The sequence below is a fragment of the Bacillus rossius genome, chromosome 18, assembly GCF_032445375.1.
Source record: "Bacillus rossius redtenbacheri isolate Brsri chromosome 18, Brsri_v3, whole genome shotgun sequence".
In the NCBI taxonomy this organism is placed as follows: domain Eukaryota; kingdom Metazoa; phylum Arthropoda; class Insecta; order Phasmatodea; family Bacillidae; genus Bacillus; species Bacillus rossius.
The window spans coordinates 4,152,814-4,170,564 of record NC_086345.1 but is presented as its reverse complement, the minus strand read 5'-3'; the positions used below and the strand labels follow the sequence as shown (position 1 = coordinate 4,170,564).

Genomic DNA, 17,751 nt, shown 5'->3' with positions numbered 1-17,751 from the left:
TAGCAAAATAGTTTATCATCATGTAGATAATAAACACAAAACACACACTGAGAAAACATAGACTGATCACAGATATATAGATACAATATGTGGGCCACTAAATGGAAAATATTTTATGCAAGTTTCGCCAACCTAAACATTCTGGGTTGCTCTAAACAATTGCTGACCCATGGTACCCCATGACTCATGGTGCCCCGGTATCCGCCTATATTATTTTTGATAGGTACGTTTATCTGAATTATTAAAGCAAATCAACTACGAAAATATTACTTAAATAATAATTTTTTATTCCAAAAAGAGTAGTGTAGGATGATAGAAACGAAGATGTAGAAACCTGCAAACAAGCGCTATTTTCTGAAGAGAGGCTGATTCCATATTTCATCGACCACAGTAAGTTTCCACACGCCTACAAGGACAACAGACAAATAACCAAAATACTACACAAATAATCCAATCCTTCGCAACTCAGACGGAAGGAAATATAAAATAGCAGCCAATAGAGAGTAGACACTCTCTTATTTGCATGGAAGTATGTGAAGTTCATCCTGATGCCATACGAAAAACACATTTCACAAGTCTCGGCCGATAAGGGAATGTGAAATATTCAAGGTGTATACGGAAATATGTTTAAGAGTTAATAATTTTATTCCATTGTTTTTATTGTTTGTTTCTCTTGGCAACATTATTGGTAACATTTCGTTTACTTAAATGAGGTGTGTTCTGCCGACGGCGGTAAGGCGTAAGCTCCGGCCATCAAGCCGTGGGCGGCACCGAGGGCGGCGTATGCTAATAGAAGGCGGCCATTCCTATTTGAGCGGCACGTTCCTCGCCGGGGGGTGCGTAGTTCGTGGGGGCGGCAGGTCGCATGTAGGCGCCAGCACTTGCCAAGTCGGGGGCGGCGTAGGCCACGCCGGGGGGTGCGTAGGCCAAGGGGGCGGCAGGCCGAATTTCGGTGATAGCACTTGCCAATTCTGTAAATAGCAATTATAATTCTCCTTGACGTAAAAGGGCGCCTTTATTTAAATTTTTCTCCTGGCATGTTGTTTATACACAGGAAGAGCGATATTACAAGGTAATTCCCCTGCCCGCCGCACAACGGCGCTACCAGCTAGACGAGGCGATTACAATGCCATCTCGTGTCGGGCATACCTACTAACTACACATGTTCATAACATTTCCTTATGGCGTGGCGACTTTATTAGGTATTTTTTACATTCAATGTTATTACAGAAGTGAAACTTCTTTGGGCGCGATGAGAGGAAAATTTCAAATACTATTCCAAGGGAGAAGTTTAATGCAACGTTTTCATGAAAGATACTTTTGAAAATATTCTGATGTCAAAAATAGATTAAAAGAGCACTTACAAGTCAAGGTTTGTTAAAACAATTAACTTTCACTTTTATCACTTGTACTGAGTTACATGTGTTCTTTATTGTTCTCAAAAAATTATTTTCTACTCACGTTGTTAGCACTGAGGAAATATTTACCATTTTGGATATGTTTTCTGATTAATTAAAGCAAATAAACTACGGAAATATGACTGAAATATTAATATTTATATCCAAAAAAAGCAATGTAGCATGACAGAAACGGAACTGCAGAGAACTGCAAATACGCGCTATTCTCTGAGAAAGGCTGATACTGTGTTTTTTCTACCGCAGGTAGTTTCCACACATCCACAAGGACTTCAGACAAACAAAGAGCATAAATACAAAAAAAATATCCAATCTCTCGCAATACGGTCAGGAGGAAATATAAAACAGCAGCCAATAGAGAGTAAACACCCTCTTATTTGTATGCAGGTATGTGAAGTTGTGAAAATGTTTTAGTTTTAATGTAAATATGGGCTAGTAAGGTATACCCTCGGAAAGTAAGGTTAGGTTAGGTTAGGTTAGTTTATTTTATTTTAGTTAAGGTTAACTTAGGTTAGATTAGGTTAGGTTAGGTTTGGTTTGGTTTTTGGTTTGGTGATGGGTTTGGTTTGGTTAGAGGGGATAACTTTGACGATTTTAAAGCAGAAAATCATATGTATTTTACGAACTCGGAAAGGGTAACTTTCCGGTTTATTTTCTGTTGTGTTATATTGCAAAGAAAATCCTGAATGGTATACTTTCCGAGGGGAAACCTTTCCAGTGCATATTTGCATTAAAAATTAAACATTTTAAGAAATTGTAAAGGGTCCCTTCCAGTGTCTGCCCCGCTACACTACCGCCACCAAAATTACGAAAGGTACCCTTTCCAAGGGGATACAATTCTGTCGTCCTGATGCGATATGAAACACAATTCTCAAATCTCGTCCGATAAGGGTTAAATGTGACATATTCAAGGTGTATCAGGAAATAAGTTAAACAATAAACAATTTGATTTTAAATGCTTTATTTTTTTTGGTGAAACATTATTGGTAACACTTCATTTACTTAAATGAGGTGTGTTCTGCCGACGGCGGTAAGGCGTAAGCTGTGGCCACCAAGACGTGGGCGGCACCGGGGGCGGCCTATGCTAATATAAGGCGGCCATTCCTATTTGAGCGGCACGTTCCTCGCCGGGGGGTGCGTAGGCCAAGGGGGCGGCAGGTCGCATGTAGGCGCCAGCACTTGCCAAGCCGGGGGCGGCGTAGGCCTCGCCGGGGGGTGCGTAGGCCAAGGGGGCGGCAGGTCGCATGTAGGCGCCAGCACTTGCCAAGCCGGGGGCGGCGTAGGCCTCGCCGGGGGGTGCGTAGGCCAAGGGGGCGGCAGGTCGCATGTAGGCGCCAGCACTTGCCAAGCCGGGGGCGGCATAGGCATCGCCGGGGGGTGCGTAGTTCGTGGGGGCGGCAAGTCGAATTTCGGTGATATCACTTGCCAAGCCGGGGGCGGCGTAGGCCACGCCGGGGGGTGCGTAGGCCAAGGGGGCGGCAGGTCGCATGTAGGCGCCAGCACTTGCCAAGCCGGGGGCGGCGTAGGCCTCGCCGGGGGGTGCGTAGGCCAAGGGGGCGGCAGGTCGCATGTAGGCGCCAGCACTTGCCAAGCCGGGGGCGGCGTAGGCCTCGCCGGGGGGTGCGTAGGCCAAGGGGGCGGCAGGTCGCATGTAGGCGCCAGCACTTGCCAAGCCGGGGGCGGCGTAGGCCTCGCCGGGGGGTGCGTAGGCCAAGGGGGCGGCAGGTCGCATGTAGGCGCCAGCACTTGCCAAGCCGGGGGCGGCATAGGCATCGCCGGGGGGTGCGTAGTTCGTGGGGGCGGCAAGTCGAATTTCGGTGATATCACTTGCCAAGCCGGGGGCGGCGTAGGCCACGCCGGGGGGTGCGTAGGCCAAGGGGGCGGCAGGTCGCATGTAGGCGCCAGCACTTGCCAAGCCGGGGGCGGCGTAGGCCACGCCGGGGGGTGCGTAGTTCGTGGGGGCGGCAAGTCGAATTTCGGTGATATCACTTGCCAAGCCGGGGGCGGCGGCGTAGGCCACGGGGGCCGCACCTAACACTGCAGGGGCGGCGGCAGCCACAGCCAGGATGGCGAGGAAAACGATCTGGAAATAAGAAACCATTTGTTGAAGTTAAACTTCTTTAGGCATGTTTTGAACAAATAATGATGAGAATGTTTAATTACGAAGCTTGCTCCCAAATTTCACAAAATTGACTGGACAAATAAAGATACATATAAACAAAAAATGAGATTGGTTTTTTATTTACTGATATTTATCACTGGTCCATTTAATAAAAGTTATATATATATATATTGAAAATGAGTGATATAAATTTTGTATATATACATTTTTTAAGTGTATTATCATGTTCATTTATTAAATTAGGTTTAGTTCCCGTGTATATAATATATTTGCATTGTAAATTTTAATTAATTATTCAATTGATACTGATTAATATATTAGAAAAGACATTCTGAATATTTATGTTTTTTTGTTAATAATTCAAATTTAATGTCATAATATTACTAGATTAAGTTATTACGTACATATTTTTAAATTATATATCTAGTTGACCCGGTTATATTACATACCACCTAAAATTGAATTGATTATAACTCTTCATAAGCGATTATCAATCCTAAATAAATAATATTAGCCACATCGTTTATAGTTTGAGTTTCGTTTGGTCTTTAAATGAAACACGTTTGTAATTCAAATGAATTATTTCTCAGAAATAACCAGAAGCACTCGGAGAACATCAGCAGAAGTTTCGCCAGGAGTAACCAAGGTTCACACAGAGAAAATCAACAAAATCCTCGCAATGAATTACCATAATAACTTGGAGAAACTAACAAAATATTTTCAGGAAGAAAAATTGGCTGCCATGACATCATCTTGGCTGGCGATATTAACAGCCTTGGCATTAGACGTGGAGGTCAGTCTGCCGGTGGCCTTGTGGAGGAAGGATCTGTCGACATTTATAATCGATTGACCTCACCGGGTTTGAACCGAGCACTCTATGACCTAAATGCGTTATTCGTTAAAATATTATTAACTAAATTTTTATGATTTATAATATTTTTCTCGAAATTCTTGCTCTCTAATTACGGAATTTCAATTTAGCAAACCATTATCAAAATAGTGGAAGTTATTTAAAATAAAATATGTTTTATAAATTTTTTTTTTCATAAAAATCGAATAATATTTAAGGATTTTTAACATGGTGGCAATAACGAAAAATGTAAAAGTTATGTAAAACTGCAAAATTGTGGCCATGGCATCCCAATTGTTAAGGTCATAACATTTAGCAGCTGAATACGGCTTGTAGACCAGGACTTTAAGCTGCTTAGAGAACTTTTAAAGTCTCTGGTATTTTTGAAGTCGAATATGAAAAAATACCCTTCAAAAAAATATTTTTCAATCAGAATGGTATTTTTTTTTGCAGTAATTGATTTCTAAAAAATAGATATTTTTGAGTATTTGGATCAACATTAGCAATTTTGAGGGTCAATGTCATGGTCAAATGTCATCCAAGATGGCCACCGTGACGTCATCGGGGATGTGGTTCCAAATCTGCAGAAGCCACCACATCGACACCGCACCCATAAACCAATCACAGAACCGATTTAACCAGAGTGTAAAGTTAATGTGGATTCAGAATTTGTTTTACTCGCGAAATCAGTGAAAGATTGTAAGTTTGGTTTTCGATACGAAACTGATAGTTTTTTTATATGTGAATGAAACGTTCTTAGCCGCGGTAAGAGAAATATTACAAGGCATAATATTATTGTGACGTTTTAGTGAAACATTGTTGCGAAACCTTTATGACTTTAAACAATTGCGGATGTTAGATATTATTTTAATTACTTTTGTAAATTAGTATTGTTAAATATTGTTGTATGAGAATTGTTTTAGCTGTGTAACTAAATAAATCTTGCTCTTATAATGCTTTGCATGATTTAGTTTTACAGAATAATTATTTGACGTATTAATATTCAATAAACTAAATCATTCACAGTATTATAATAATGAGCCCACAAGCATGTAAATATGTTCATTTCAATGAAGAAAAATCTAATAAAAAATAGTTTAAACAGATCTCGTGCGTAGAATATTCAACGTTTTAGTTTTAACTTTGTGGCAATATGATTATAATGTCAAGAATTACTGTGACGAAGATTCGTGCCGTTTAGTTTTCGCGTCTCGGAGCGGCAGATGTGTTGTCACTGTACATTCATTCGACAGCAGTACATTATCAAAGCCTATGAATACATTGAAATTATGTCTATGTAGACTACTGTCAAATTCTGTTGCACTATAACTCAATGATAAGGTAATATTTGCAAAAGAACACAAATTATTCTAGAAAAATGCTCTAACAAATCTTTTCTACACATAATATAAAATATAATCAATCAATAACTAATTTATTATAATCAATCCTGTTTTTTATATTAACTAAAAAAAACTTATGGGGTTATTATTTCAGCAGTATTTTTTTATGAATTTTGAATGACAAATAAAAAATGTTTTATCCTGAGTATTTATTTTAAAATGAGTAATAATGTTGTAAATTAATGTTAACATAGAAAAAGAAAAAATAATTTTTCTCCCTTTTCCTCTCGCTGATATCACACCCACTAGTGTAGTTGAAAGTGTCCCAAGCAGTTGCACATGTGCTAACACGAGCACTAAGTGGTGCTGAGCACTCGGCACACTCACCAGGTGGTGCATGGCGCGGCTTGCAGCAGCAGCGGAGTGGCGCCTGCAGGTCGCCGGGTGGTTATATGCAGCCGGTGATGGCGCCGCGGTCACGCCTGGGGCACGTGTGCGCAGATAAGCCCGCAATGTCACCTCCAGCAGCGAGCCAGGCCTGCAGTTTCACTGGGTCGCAGTTACACTACTTTGTTAACAATATTTCATTTAACCACTTATAAATATTTATTCAAAAACTATTAAAAACTATATAAACAGAAAAATCAATACTTTTATATTTGTTATTAAAAAAGTTTTATAAATTATTACTATTTTTATTCCAGAATTTTTAAAACTTATTTTATTATATATAAGGCATTAAATAATACATACAGTAAGAATTTTGTAAATTTCTAATTATCATCGTTTCTTTGGAATATTTGAGATTTTTAATAACTCATATACAAAATGAATGTTATATGTGCTACTTGAAAAAAAAATTGCATGGAAAAAATCTAGATTAACATTTGGTGAACAGAATTATTAAATTTAATTTTGGTTTTGGTATCTAAATAATAACAAAAATCATAATTTGTAATTAGATATTTTGATAAACACTGACACACAATTTAATTTTAAAAACATTGAATAACATATTTGTGCAACGAATGGAAATATTCATTTCATTAGATTCTTGCTTGATTTTAAGTTATTTTTTCACACACCTTCGTAAAGTGTTCCATATAAAATAATATAATATTAGGTTATTTAAAGGGAAAATGTAGGTATACTTGATATTTCCTTCCTTATATGAATATTTACCAATAATGGTGTACTTAAATAGTTTTTTTTTATTTGCTGTGTTGATACTTTTAATAAGTGAAATTTTCAATAGACTTTTTCATAGGATAAAAATGTAATATAATTTTTTTTTTTACCAAACAAGTCAAATTAAAGAAATAAAATTTTCATATTTTTATTGAGCTAAAGTATATGCATCAGTGATACACAAACTTTTAGGAAATAATTATATAAATTATGTTATATACAATAACAAACATATTTCTAGTTGATGCCATACAAAAATATTATTAACAAAAAGGTTTAATAGTAATTAAATTATTACTTGAATTTAAAAAGTCGAACACAGATATTAAGTTTTGGATAATTGATTTATATGTTTTATTGTTTCTATAAATTAGACGAACGTGGATTTTTTTTTTTTTTTCGCATTTTTAAAACTACCAACGAACGTTGATTTAAGGGAACGGTCATGAAGAGATATTTTCGTTGTGGATATTATTAATAAACATATATTTATCATTCTTTGGTTGTTTTTATGTTTCCAGGCGCTGAAATCTTTCTTTGGCTCATTTATAGAAAAAATTTTAAGTAGCCACAGTAGTTAAGTGGTTAGATCTGTGGTCTCCCACCAAGGAGATTCGGAGTTTACCACCGGGCGGTAGAAACCAGATTCCTTGCAGTTTGGGAACCTGTAATGTTTCCTCGTCAGGGAATTCCCTCGAAGCCTCAAACTCAATCCCTCTCACGTGACCTCAACGTGGGTGCAGCGTTCAGACGAAGTTTATTCCTTCAAACATTGTGACGTGAGTCACTTCAGATTGTCTGAAGTAAACTTAAAAAAACTATATATTGATACACAGATCAAGAAAACCTGAATGTTTAGACGGAATCAGTGAAATTTCAAATAAAAATTGACTGAATAAGGTTACAAAAAAAAATTCCCCAATATATTTAGTTTTTATTTACTGTGTATAAAATATTCCAAAAGATTTTATTTTATTTTTTTGTTTAGAAAAGATACGTATGAATTTATAAAAATGTGGAAAAGTTAGTATTTTTTCTTGGATTTCTACTTCCCAAAAACCATCTCATCAGAAGCAGGTATCAGCTGTATTTAAAAAGTCAAAGTTAAGCCGAAAACCAATGTAAGGTAAAAAAAGAAAACCGCTTTGAAAAAAACTTTTAGTCAATGATAACTGTTATAGTCTAAGAATTGTTATCTTTTTTATTTTAAAATAATGTAATGCCCAACTTCTACAAAATTATTGGGTTCTGTGACAACAATTTTTTGTCATAAATTATTTTAATATGTTTTACGCAAACCTGGGTACCATTTTTAATTATAATGAATTCAAATAAAATCTAACACATTATATGTACTTTAAAAATAATATTTCTCTGCAACACGTTTGCAATAAAATGTTAATCGATTGTACTTAATTTTGTTTATTTAGTGTAAACTAATATAATATAGACAACTGATATTTTCATTTCAAGGATTAGTAATTGAAATTGTGCCGCAAATGAATTTTTTTAAATTAAGGTTTTAATTAATTATTAACAAGTACATTGTAAAGAGAATATGTTTAGCTTTTTTAAGGATTTCCTAATTTAAAACTATTTCATTATTCCTCTTTGTGTGGTCTTTTAAAACTTATGTTCCCGCAGGCGGCGGTAAGGCCGCTAGTCGCTCAGCAGTGGGCGGTCATGCTTATCTCTCGCTAAGTTAACTGCGCCTAGCACACTCCCCTCGTGCAAGCACGTGCGTGCCCAAGTGCCCGTGCAGGCACGCCTCGTGCCTTCCGCCGGTGTGCCTTGGCACGTCCCCTCTCACTTCGTTTGAAGCAAACTTAATAAATAACTATTTAACGGAGTACATATCTAGAAAACCTGCCTTGTTTTTTAAGAGAACAGATTGTGCTATAACTCAATCCTTGTTCAAAAAACTAGAAGTTCAAAATCAGGCAGAAGTGTTTTTTTTTTTTTTTTTTTTTTTAGTTTGGACGTGACAAGGTCTAATAAATCGATGAATAACGGCTGCACGCACGAAAAAGTGTCCCGTTACGCAAATTGTCCCGTTTCGCTGTGTCCCGTTTCGCTGTGTCCTGTTTCGCTCATTGTTCCCTTACGCTCATAGTTCCGTCACGCTGCCGGCGAGTGCAGTAATAATAGGTTATGTTACAATTGACTAAAATATAATGTTTATTCATATAATTGATGATAGATATTTGATTACATTTGTTTATATAAAAACTTGTTCATAATTATATTTAACTTTATAGCTAAACGACAGTTTTTAAAATTAATTGGGTACAAGTCATCTACACGTGACTGTCCGTCGACTGTTTATAAAGTGAAGTGAAAAGTTAATCTGGTTTTCATTGCTTATTACAAAAACAATTTTTGCAATAAAGATTAATTATTCTTGCATTTAAAAATTCTGATTACTAGTATAATTTCAAGTATTTATACTTTTATTATTAAAATAAAAATGATTCAATTTTATTCATAAAAGTATGCAATCATTTCATCAATGTTTTGTTATGACGTTGTCATTTTAACTATTGTCCTTAAACCGACTTCATAGACAATCAATTTTTCTTATTTTTTTTATAATTTTTTTTGTAATTTTTAATTTATTTTTTTTCTGTAATTTGTTGACATTGAGAAAATGTTCCTTAGTTTTCTTATGTGCTCCTGATTATTCCTGACAATATTTTATGGTATTCTTCTTGTGCTCGTTAATATTTCTGTCAAGACTTCTGCTGAAGTTCTCCGAATGCTTCTGGTTATTTCTAAGAAATCTATCTCTGTACAATATTTTTTTTTACGTAATGAGTCACGCCTTTTTATTCAAAATTACTTTTCATTTGTGGATTTCTGCTACCAATTTATCAATAAAATAATTTTAATCACGTGAATTTGTTTTTTTTTTTTTGCAAAAAATTTTGAGATATCTGGCGGATATTTGTGTTTTGAGAAATTTAAAAAACTCTTTTCCTGGTAAGTAGTTATTTATAAAGAATGAATACTTATGTTATTACATTTTAATATTTCTTAGTTGGAAATAACATGCTTATAGCTGGTTTATATTTTATTATACAAAATATTTCTTTTTGTAGTTTTTTTTCTCGATGCCATTCAAATGGCACTACACCTGATTGACACTGTCACACTGTGCGGGGAATACCCATAGTTGGTATTATGTTAAAACAGTATTTTTTGTTAAGAGTTGTGATTGTTTATATAGCTGTACGTAGGTAGTATATAATTGGCGGAGCTGAAACTGGCGCTGGCGCGTGGAGCTAGAGCCGGTGTCCATCATCTTGGATTGTGACGTCACGGTGGCCATTTTTGACTCAAAATTCCTCAAAATGACTCAAAAATTCCCGTTTTAAGAAAAAATTCCCGTTTTGAGGGAAAAATTCACGTTTCGAGGGAAATTTTTCCGTTTTATTCCGTAAAAATCCCAGCAGCTAGAAATGTCCATATGTAGGCTTAAGCATCCATGTCTACAGCCTCAGATAAGCCTCATCACGGATGATGTCACCGTTGCAATTTCCGTTACGCCCGCCATCTTTATCCGGCGCCTGGCGCCGGCGCGTGGAGCCGAGAGCCGAGCCACATCTCTGACGTCACGTCTATATGTGACGTCATGGCGGCCATCTTGGATGAGCGAACGGGATACAGCGTAACGGGACAAGTAGTACCGCAACTTTGACCTTGACCTTGACCCTGGCGGACATTTTGGATTCGCCATCTTGGATCCACCATCTTCGATCCGCCATTTTGGATGATGTCATTTTGTTTTCTAGAAAATTCCGGCATTGTGTTGTCCGCCATATTGGATGATGATGTCACCGTTGCAATTATCGTTATGTTCGCCATCTTGGAATTTTAGACGCCATCTTGTATATCCTCAATTTTTATGTTAGAAAATCGGGAAATATTTTAAAAATCATTAAAAAATTATTTAATCAAATAAATAATAAAAATCTTAAAAACCACTGTTGCAGTTATCGTTACGTTCACCATCTTGGATTATATAAATGTTGCATATTTCGTAACACCTGCCATCTTGGTTGAGTACTATACCATCGTTACACTTTATGTTGAGTCCGTCATATTGGATCCTATTAATGTTGCAATTATCGTTATGGTCGCCTTCTTGAAATTTAGACGCCATCTTGAAAATCCGTAAATTTTATGTTAGAGATTCGGGAAAAAATTTAAAAATCATAAAAAAATTAACTTAATAGAATTCTGATTGATTATAACGATTCCCGTCCATGGTTCGAAACCGGTGAGGGCAAAAAAAAAACATCAGATCCTTCCTCCACAGAAGCCACCTACAGGCTGACATACCACCACCAATAACAAGGTATTTACCATCAGCTGGTATGACGTCATGTCCGCAATCTTGACTTCGTACGCAGAAGACAGCCATCTTGTTGTAGTCTGCTAGAGTGTGCTGGCGACATGTTAGTATAATGTTCTGTTCACCATACCTTTAACCTCGTGTATTGACATTAAACTTTGTCATTGACATTGACATTGAACCTTGACCTTGACCTTTAAATATGACCTTGACCTTGAAATTTGACCTTGACATTGAAATTTGACCTTGACAATGAAATTTGTCTTTTTCCTTAAAATTTGACTTTGTCCTTGTCGACCATCATGGATCCGACATTTTATGTTCAGTACATGCTACCAGGAGCTACCACCTGCCGGAGTACACCATCTTGTGTGTGTACTTGTATTATAGAGTACATTTCCATCTGGATACTTTTATTATAACCCGCAACAGTGCAGTTATCATTTATTACGGAGGTGCCCCCGCCATCTTGAAATTCGACCGCCATCTTGAAATCATGTAATAATGTAGCTAGAAAAGCGGGAAAAAATCCAAAATTTATTAATTAAATCACTTATTAACTTACATATTGATTCGATCCGCTCCAGTCCTCGGTTCGATCCCTGAATGATGCAAAACATTTAATTTTATATAAAAAATAATAATTTCAATAAACCATGTTCAAAATTCTTAAAGACTTTAAATCCTATACAACCATTATCCTATCAGACATCAAGACCACCATATTGGAAATTCGTAATTGTAATGCTAGGGATTCGGGAAAAAGTTCAAAATTCATTAAATAAATTTGTAATCTATATACTGATTGATTAGATCGACTAAGGTCCTTGGTTCGATCCCTGTCCGATACAAAACATTTTTAATTTTAAAAAAGTACCAGAAAGGTGTAAGGTTCGAGAAATAAAACACCTCAAAGTCTTTTACAAACATAATATTTATTACACAATTTCTAAACTACTACAGAATCACTTGCGAAAGCCAGCAATCTTATAAACATTTAGCGCTGCATAGACATGCAACGACTACTTCTTTGCTCCAAATGGCTCCAAATGCTCCAAATGGCTCTAAATGCTCCAAATGCTCCAAAAGGCCTCCAAATGGCTCCAACTGCCTCCAAAATGCTTAACAAAGCTCCAAATGGCTCCAAATGCTCCAAACGGCTCCAAATGCTCCAAATGTCTCCAAAAGGCTCCAAATGCTTCAAAAGGCTCCAAATGCTCCAACAGCTCCAAAAAAAGGCTCCAAATGCTCCAATAGCCTCCAAATGCTTAACACAGCTCCAAATGGCTCCAAATTCTCCAAACGGCCTACAAATGCTTGACAGCTCCAAATGTCTCTAGCAGCTCTAAATGCTCCAAATGCTTGACAGCTACAAATGCTTTAAAAGGCTCCAAATGCTCCAAATGGCTCCAAATTCTTCAAATGGCTCCAAGAGCTTCAAAAGGCTCCAAATGCTCCAAAAGGCTCCAATTGTTCCAAGAGATCCATCTTTAATTGGTTCCAACTGATTCCAATTATTTTCTTATCGAACTTGGCATGATTACTAACATGTCTTTATTAGTATACATTTTGACTGGCGGTGGTAACGTATTTTGCACCTTTAAGTTATAAGTTTTATTTAGAAATCAGATTTCGATAAATGGTAGATACCATTTGGAAAGAAAATATATTAATTTATCTTCAAGTTTATAAATATACATTTAATTTAAGCCATTATTGTGTGTAGCCAGCTTCCCTCAGTTCTTTGAGTATTAAGGATATTTCTTTAATGTTCGAATAGTTTCCTACAAAAGCGATCCATGTTGTAGTCGTAGCCTGTCAACCAATATGTTAGTATCTTCCCATGAGGTATAATCAAACTCTTCTGCTGCGTTCATCATCCTTGCATGTTTATAATATATATATCTGGTGTCTATTGTTTTAACACCAACCTCAAGGTCACTTTCGTCATCGTGCCAGTGATTATCACAAGCTTGATCAGGATAATTTATTTTATTACGACGTTTCCATCGTTTTGATCTCAAACCACCATCACATTCTTCGATCTTGCATGCTTTTGGTGCTTCAGCACAGTACTCAATCATGTCAGCCTTACATGTGTCAGCACAGTCTTCGTTCTCGCCTGCTTCTGATGTGTCACCAAAGTCTTCAATCATGCCAGCACCACAAACTTGATCAGGATAATTTATTTTATTACGTCGTTTCCATCGTTTTGGTCTCAGACCGCCATCACAGTCTTCGATCTTGCCTGCTTTAGGTGCTTCAGTACAGTACTCAATCATGTCAGCCTCAGATGTGTCACCACAATCTTCAATCATGCACGCTTCAGATGATTCATCAAAGTCTTCGACCTTGTAAGCTTCAGATGGTTCTCCATCTTCCTCATTTTCATGGAGACGACTAGATATTGGAGTAAATATATTTTCATTTCTAATGTGGTCACAACTTCCTTCGTTTGTTTTAAATTTTAAATTATTATCTTGATCTAGATCAGTAATTTTAGCATTAGCTTTTTCGCCTTCGTTCCTCTTCCGCGATGTCGTAACCCAGTCTTCGTTATCTTTATTCATCTTAATTGTACAGGTTTTGTAATGTCTATCCAAGTAATATCTTCTACCAAAGGATTTCTCATACTGACGGCAATGAAATGGTTTTTGACAAGGACCCAAATTATACTAGCTTCTCTCATGTCGTTTAGCATTCTTTCTCAAGGTAAACACCTTGCTACAGTATCTTCAGTGATGACGTTTCGATACAGCGTCAGATCCTAAAACGGAATTCATATTAGTTACCGAGACTAATGCCAGATGCAAACTAAGAGTTTTAAATTAGATATATTACTTAAATAGAATTTTTTAATTATTTCATCAGCGAGAATTAATTTATCTCATTCAAAGGTACTTGTTGCAAGTAGTTCTGCTTTTCAACAACAGATGTCACCACATGTTACTTGCAGGTAAATAATATTTAGTTCTTTTATGTGGGATGTGGGATGCTCACTAACGATCGCAATAGAACGATGGCTTCGCTAGACTCCAAGGAGAAGGAAGTTCGTCCATCCTGTTAGTGCTTCTTAGATTTCTCAGAGATTATTTGACTGAGTAATAATATTTTTTTTTAAATTTCCACCTGATAAAAATATTACAAGTGATGATTAATTAGCAGAAGTTCACTAATTATATGCAACCTTGAATAAAAAATGTCATGCTTCATTAAGTAAAAAAATCCTTCATGCAGAGATAAATTCCTCATCAGTAACCAGAAGCACTCTGAGAAAACCATCAGATGTCTAGTCAGGAATAATCAGAAGCACCCAGAGAAAACCATTAAAATATTGTCAAGAATAATCAGGAGCACACGGAGAAATCCATCATAGTATTGTCAAGAATAAACGGGAGCACACGGAGAAAACCGCCATAATATTGACAAGAATAATCGGAAGCACACGGAGAAAACCGCCACAAGTTTTCTTTGATATCATAAAATTTCAGGAAAAAAAAATTAATTAATAGAATATTTAAAAAAATAAAATAAAAAAATACATAAAATTCTGGCTTGTACTAGAACTATATCTTTGCTCAACAATGAGAAGTTCACAAGCTAGCAGAATCTGTTTATGTATTTTTTTTTTTTTTTTCTATTAATTTTTTTTTTTTTTTATTTTTGTCCTGAAATTTTACGATATCAAAGAAAACTTGTGGCGGTTTGCTCCGTGTGCTCCCGTTTATTCTTGTCAATACTATGGTGGATTTCTCCGTGTGCTCCTGATTATTCTTGACAATATTTTAATGGTTTTCTCTGGGTGCTTCTGATTATTCCTGACTAGACATCTGATGGTTTTCTCCGAGTGCTTCTGGTTACTGATAAGGAATTTATCTCTGCATGAAGGATTTTTTTACTTAATGAAGCATGACATTTTTTATTCAAGGTTGCATATAATTAGTGAACTTCTGCTAATTAATCATCACTTGTAATATTTTTATCAGGTGGAAATTTAAAATAAATATTATTACTCAGTCAAATAATCTCTGAGAAATCTAAGAAGCACTAACAGGATGGACGAACTTCCTTCTCCTTGGAGTCTAGCGAAGCCATCGTTCTATTGCGATCGTTAGTGAGCATCCCACATCCCACATAAAAGAACTAAATATTATTTACCTGCAAGTAACATGTGGTGACATCTGTTGTTGAAAAGCAGAACTACTTGCAACAAGTACCTTTGAATGAGATAAATTAATTCTCGCTGATGAAATAATTAAAAAATTCTATTTAAGTAATATATCTAATTTAAAACTCTTAGTTTGCATCTGGCATTAGTCTCGGTAACTAATATGAATTCCGTTTTAGGATCTGACGCTGTATCGAAACGTCATCACTGAAGATACTGTAGCAAGGTGATTACCTTGAGAAAGAATGCTAAACGACATGAGAGAAGCGAGTGTAATTTGGGTCCTTGTCAAAAACCATTTCATTGCAGTCAGTGTCAGAAATCCTTTGGTAGAAGATATTACTTGGATAGACATTACAAGACCTGTACAATTAAGATGAATAAAGATAACGAAGACTGGGTTACGACATCGCGGAAGAGGAACGAAGGCGAAAAAGCTAATGCTAAAATTACTGATCTAGATCAAGATAATAATTTAAAATTTAAAACAAACGAAGGAATGTGTAACCACATTAGAAATGAAAATATATTTACTCCAATATCTAGTCGTCTCCATGAAAATGAGAAAGATGGAGAACCATCTGAAGCTTACAAGGTCGAAGACTTTGATGAATCATCTGAAGCGTGCATGATTGAAGATTGTGGTGACACATCTGAGGCTGACATGATTGAGTACTGTACTGAAGCACCTAAAGCAGGCAAGATCGAAGACTGTGATGGCGGTCTGAGACCAAAAAGATGGAAACGACGTAATAAAATAAATTATCCTGATCAAGTTTGTGGTGCTGGCATTATTGAAGACTTTGGTGACACTTCAGAAGCTGGCGAGAACGAAGACTGTGCTGACACATGTAAGGCTGACATGATTGAGTATTGTGCTGAAGCACCGAAAGCATGCAAGAGCGAAGACTTTGATGGTGGTTTGAGACCAAAACGATGGAAACGTCGTAATAAAATAAATTATCCTGATAAAGCTTGTGATAATCACTGGCACGATGACGAAAGTGATATTGAGGTTGGTGTTAAAACGATAGACACCAGAGATATCTATTATAAACATGCAAGGATGATGAACGCAGCAGAAGAGTTTGATTATACCTCATGGGAAGATCCTAACATATTGGTTGACAGGCTACGACTACTACATGGATCGCTTTGTGTAGGAAACTATTCGAACATTAAAGAAATATCTTTCATACTCAAAGAACTGAGGGAAGCTGGCTACATACAATAATGGCTTAAATTAAATGTATGTTTATAAAATTAAAGATAAATTAATATATTTTCTTTCCAAATGGTATCTACCATTTATCGAAATCTGATTTCTAAATAAAACTTATAACTTAAAGGTGCAAAATACGTTACCACTGCCAGTCAAAATGTATACTAATAAAGACATGTTAGTAATCATGTCAAGTTCGATAAGAAAAGTAATTGGAATCAGTTGGAACCAATTAAAGATGGATCTCTTGGAACAATTGGAGCCTTTTGAAGCATTTGGAGCCTTTTGGAGCTGTTGGAGCCATTTGGGGTGTTTGGAGCCATTTGGAGCATTTGGAGCTTTTTGAAGCATTTGTAGCTGTCAAGCATTTGGAACATTTGGAGCTGCTGGAGACATTTGGAGCTGTCAAGCATTTGGAGGCCGTTTGGAGCATTTAGAGCCATTTGGAGCTGTGTTAAGCATTTGGAGGCTGTTGGAGCATTTGGAGCCTTTTGAAGCATTTGGATCCTTTTGGAGACATTTGGAGCATTTGTAACCGTTTGGAGCATTTGGAGCCATTTGTAGCTGTTTAAGCATTTGGAGGCAGTTGGAGCCATTTGGAGGCCGTTTGGAGCATTTGGAGTCTTTTGAAGCATTTGGAGCCTTTTGGAGACATTTGGAGCATTTTGAGCCGTTTGGAGCATTTGGACCCATTTGGAGCTGTCAAGTATTTGGAGGCTGTTGGAGCCATTTGAAGGCCGTTTGGAGCATTTGGAGCCATTTGGAGCTAAGAAGTAGTCGTTGCACGTCTATGCAGGGCTAAATGTTTATAAGATTGCTGGCTTTAGCAAGTGATTCTGTAGTAGGATAGAAATTGTGTAATAAATATTATGTTTGTAAAAGACTTTGAGGTGTTTTATTTCTCGAACCTTACACTTTTCTGGTACTTTTTTAAAATTAAAGTTGTTTTGTATCGGACAGGGATCGAACCAAGGACCTTAGTCGATCTAATCAATCAGTATACAGATTACAAATTTATTTAATGAATTTTGAACTTTTTCCCGAATCTCTAGCATTACAATTACGAATTTTCAATATGGTGGTCTTGAT

General features: G+C 36.5%; 1 protein-coding gene across 1 annotated transcript; it reads right to left on the bottom strand.

Moving 5' to 3' along the window:
* Nucleotides 1-2,359: 2,359 nt before the first annotated feature.
* LOC134541125 (resuscitation-promoting factor RpfA-like) lies at nucleotides 2,360-6,149 on the bottom strand. The gene is made up of 2 exons (XM_063384304.1): nucleotides 6,118-6,149; nucleotides 2,360-3,498 (listed from the first exon to the last, which is right to left on the bottom strand). The coding sequence occupies exons 1-2, from the start codon at nucleotides 6,127-6,129 to the stop codon at nucleotides 2,500-2,502; spliced, it is 1,011 nt and encodes a 336-aa protein (XP_063240374.1). The 5' UTR covers nucleotides 6,130-6,149; the 3' UTR covers nucleotides 2,360-2,499.
* Between the last annotated feature and the right edge of the window lie 11,602 nt (nucleotides 6,150-17,751).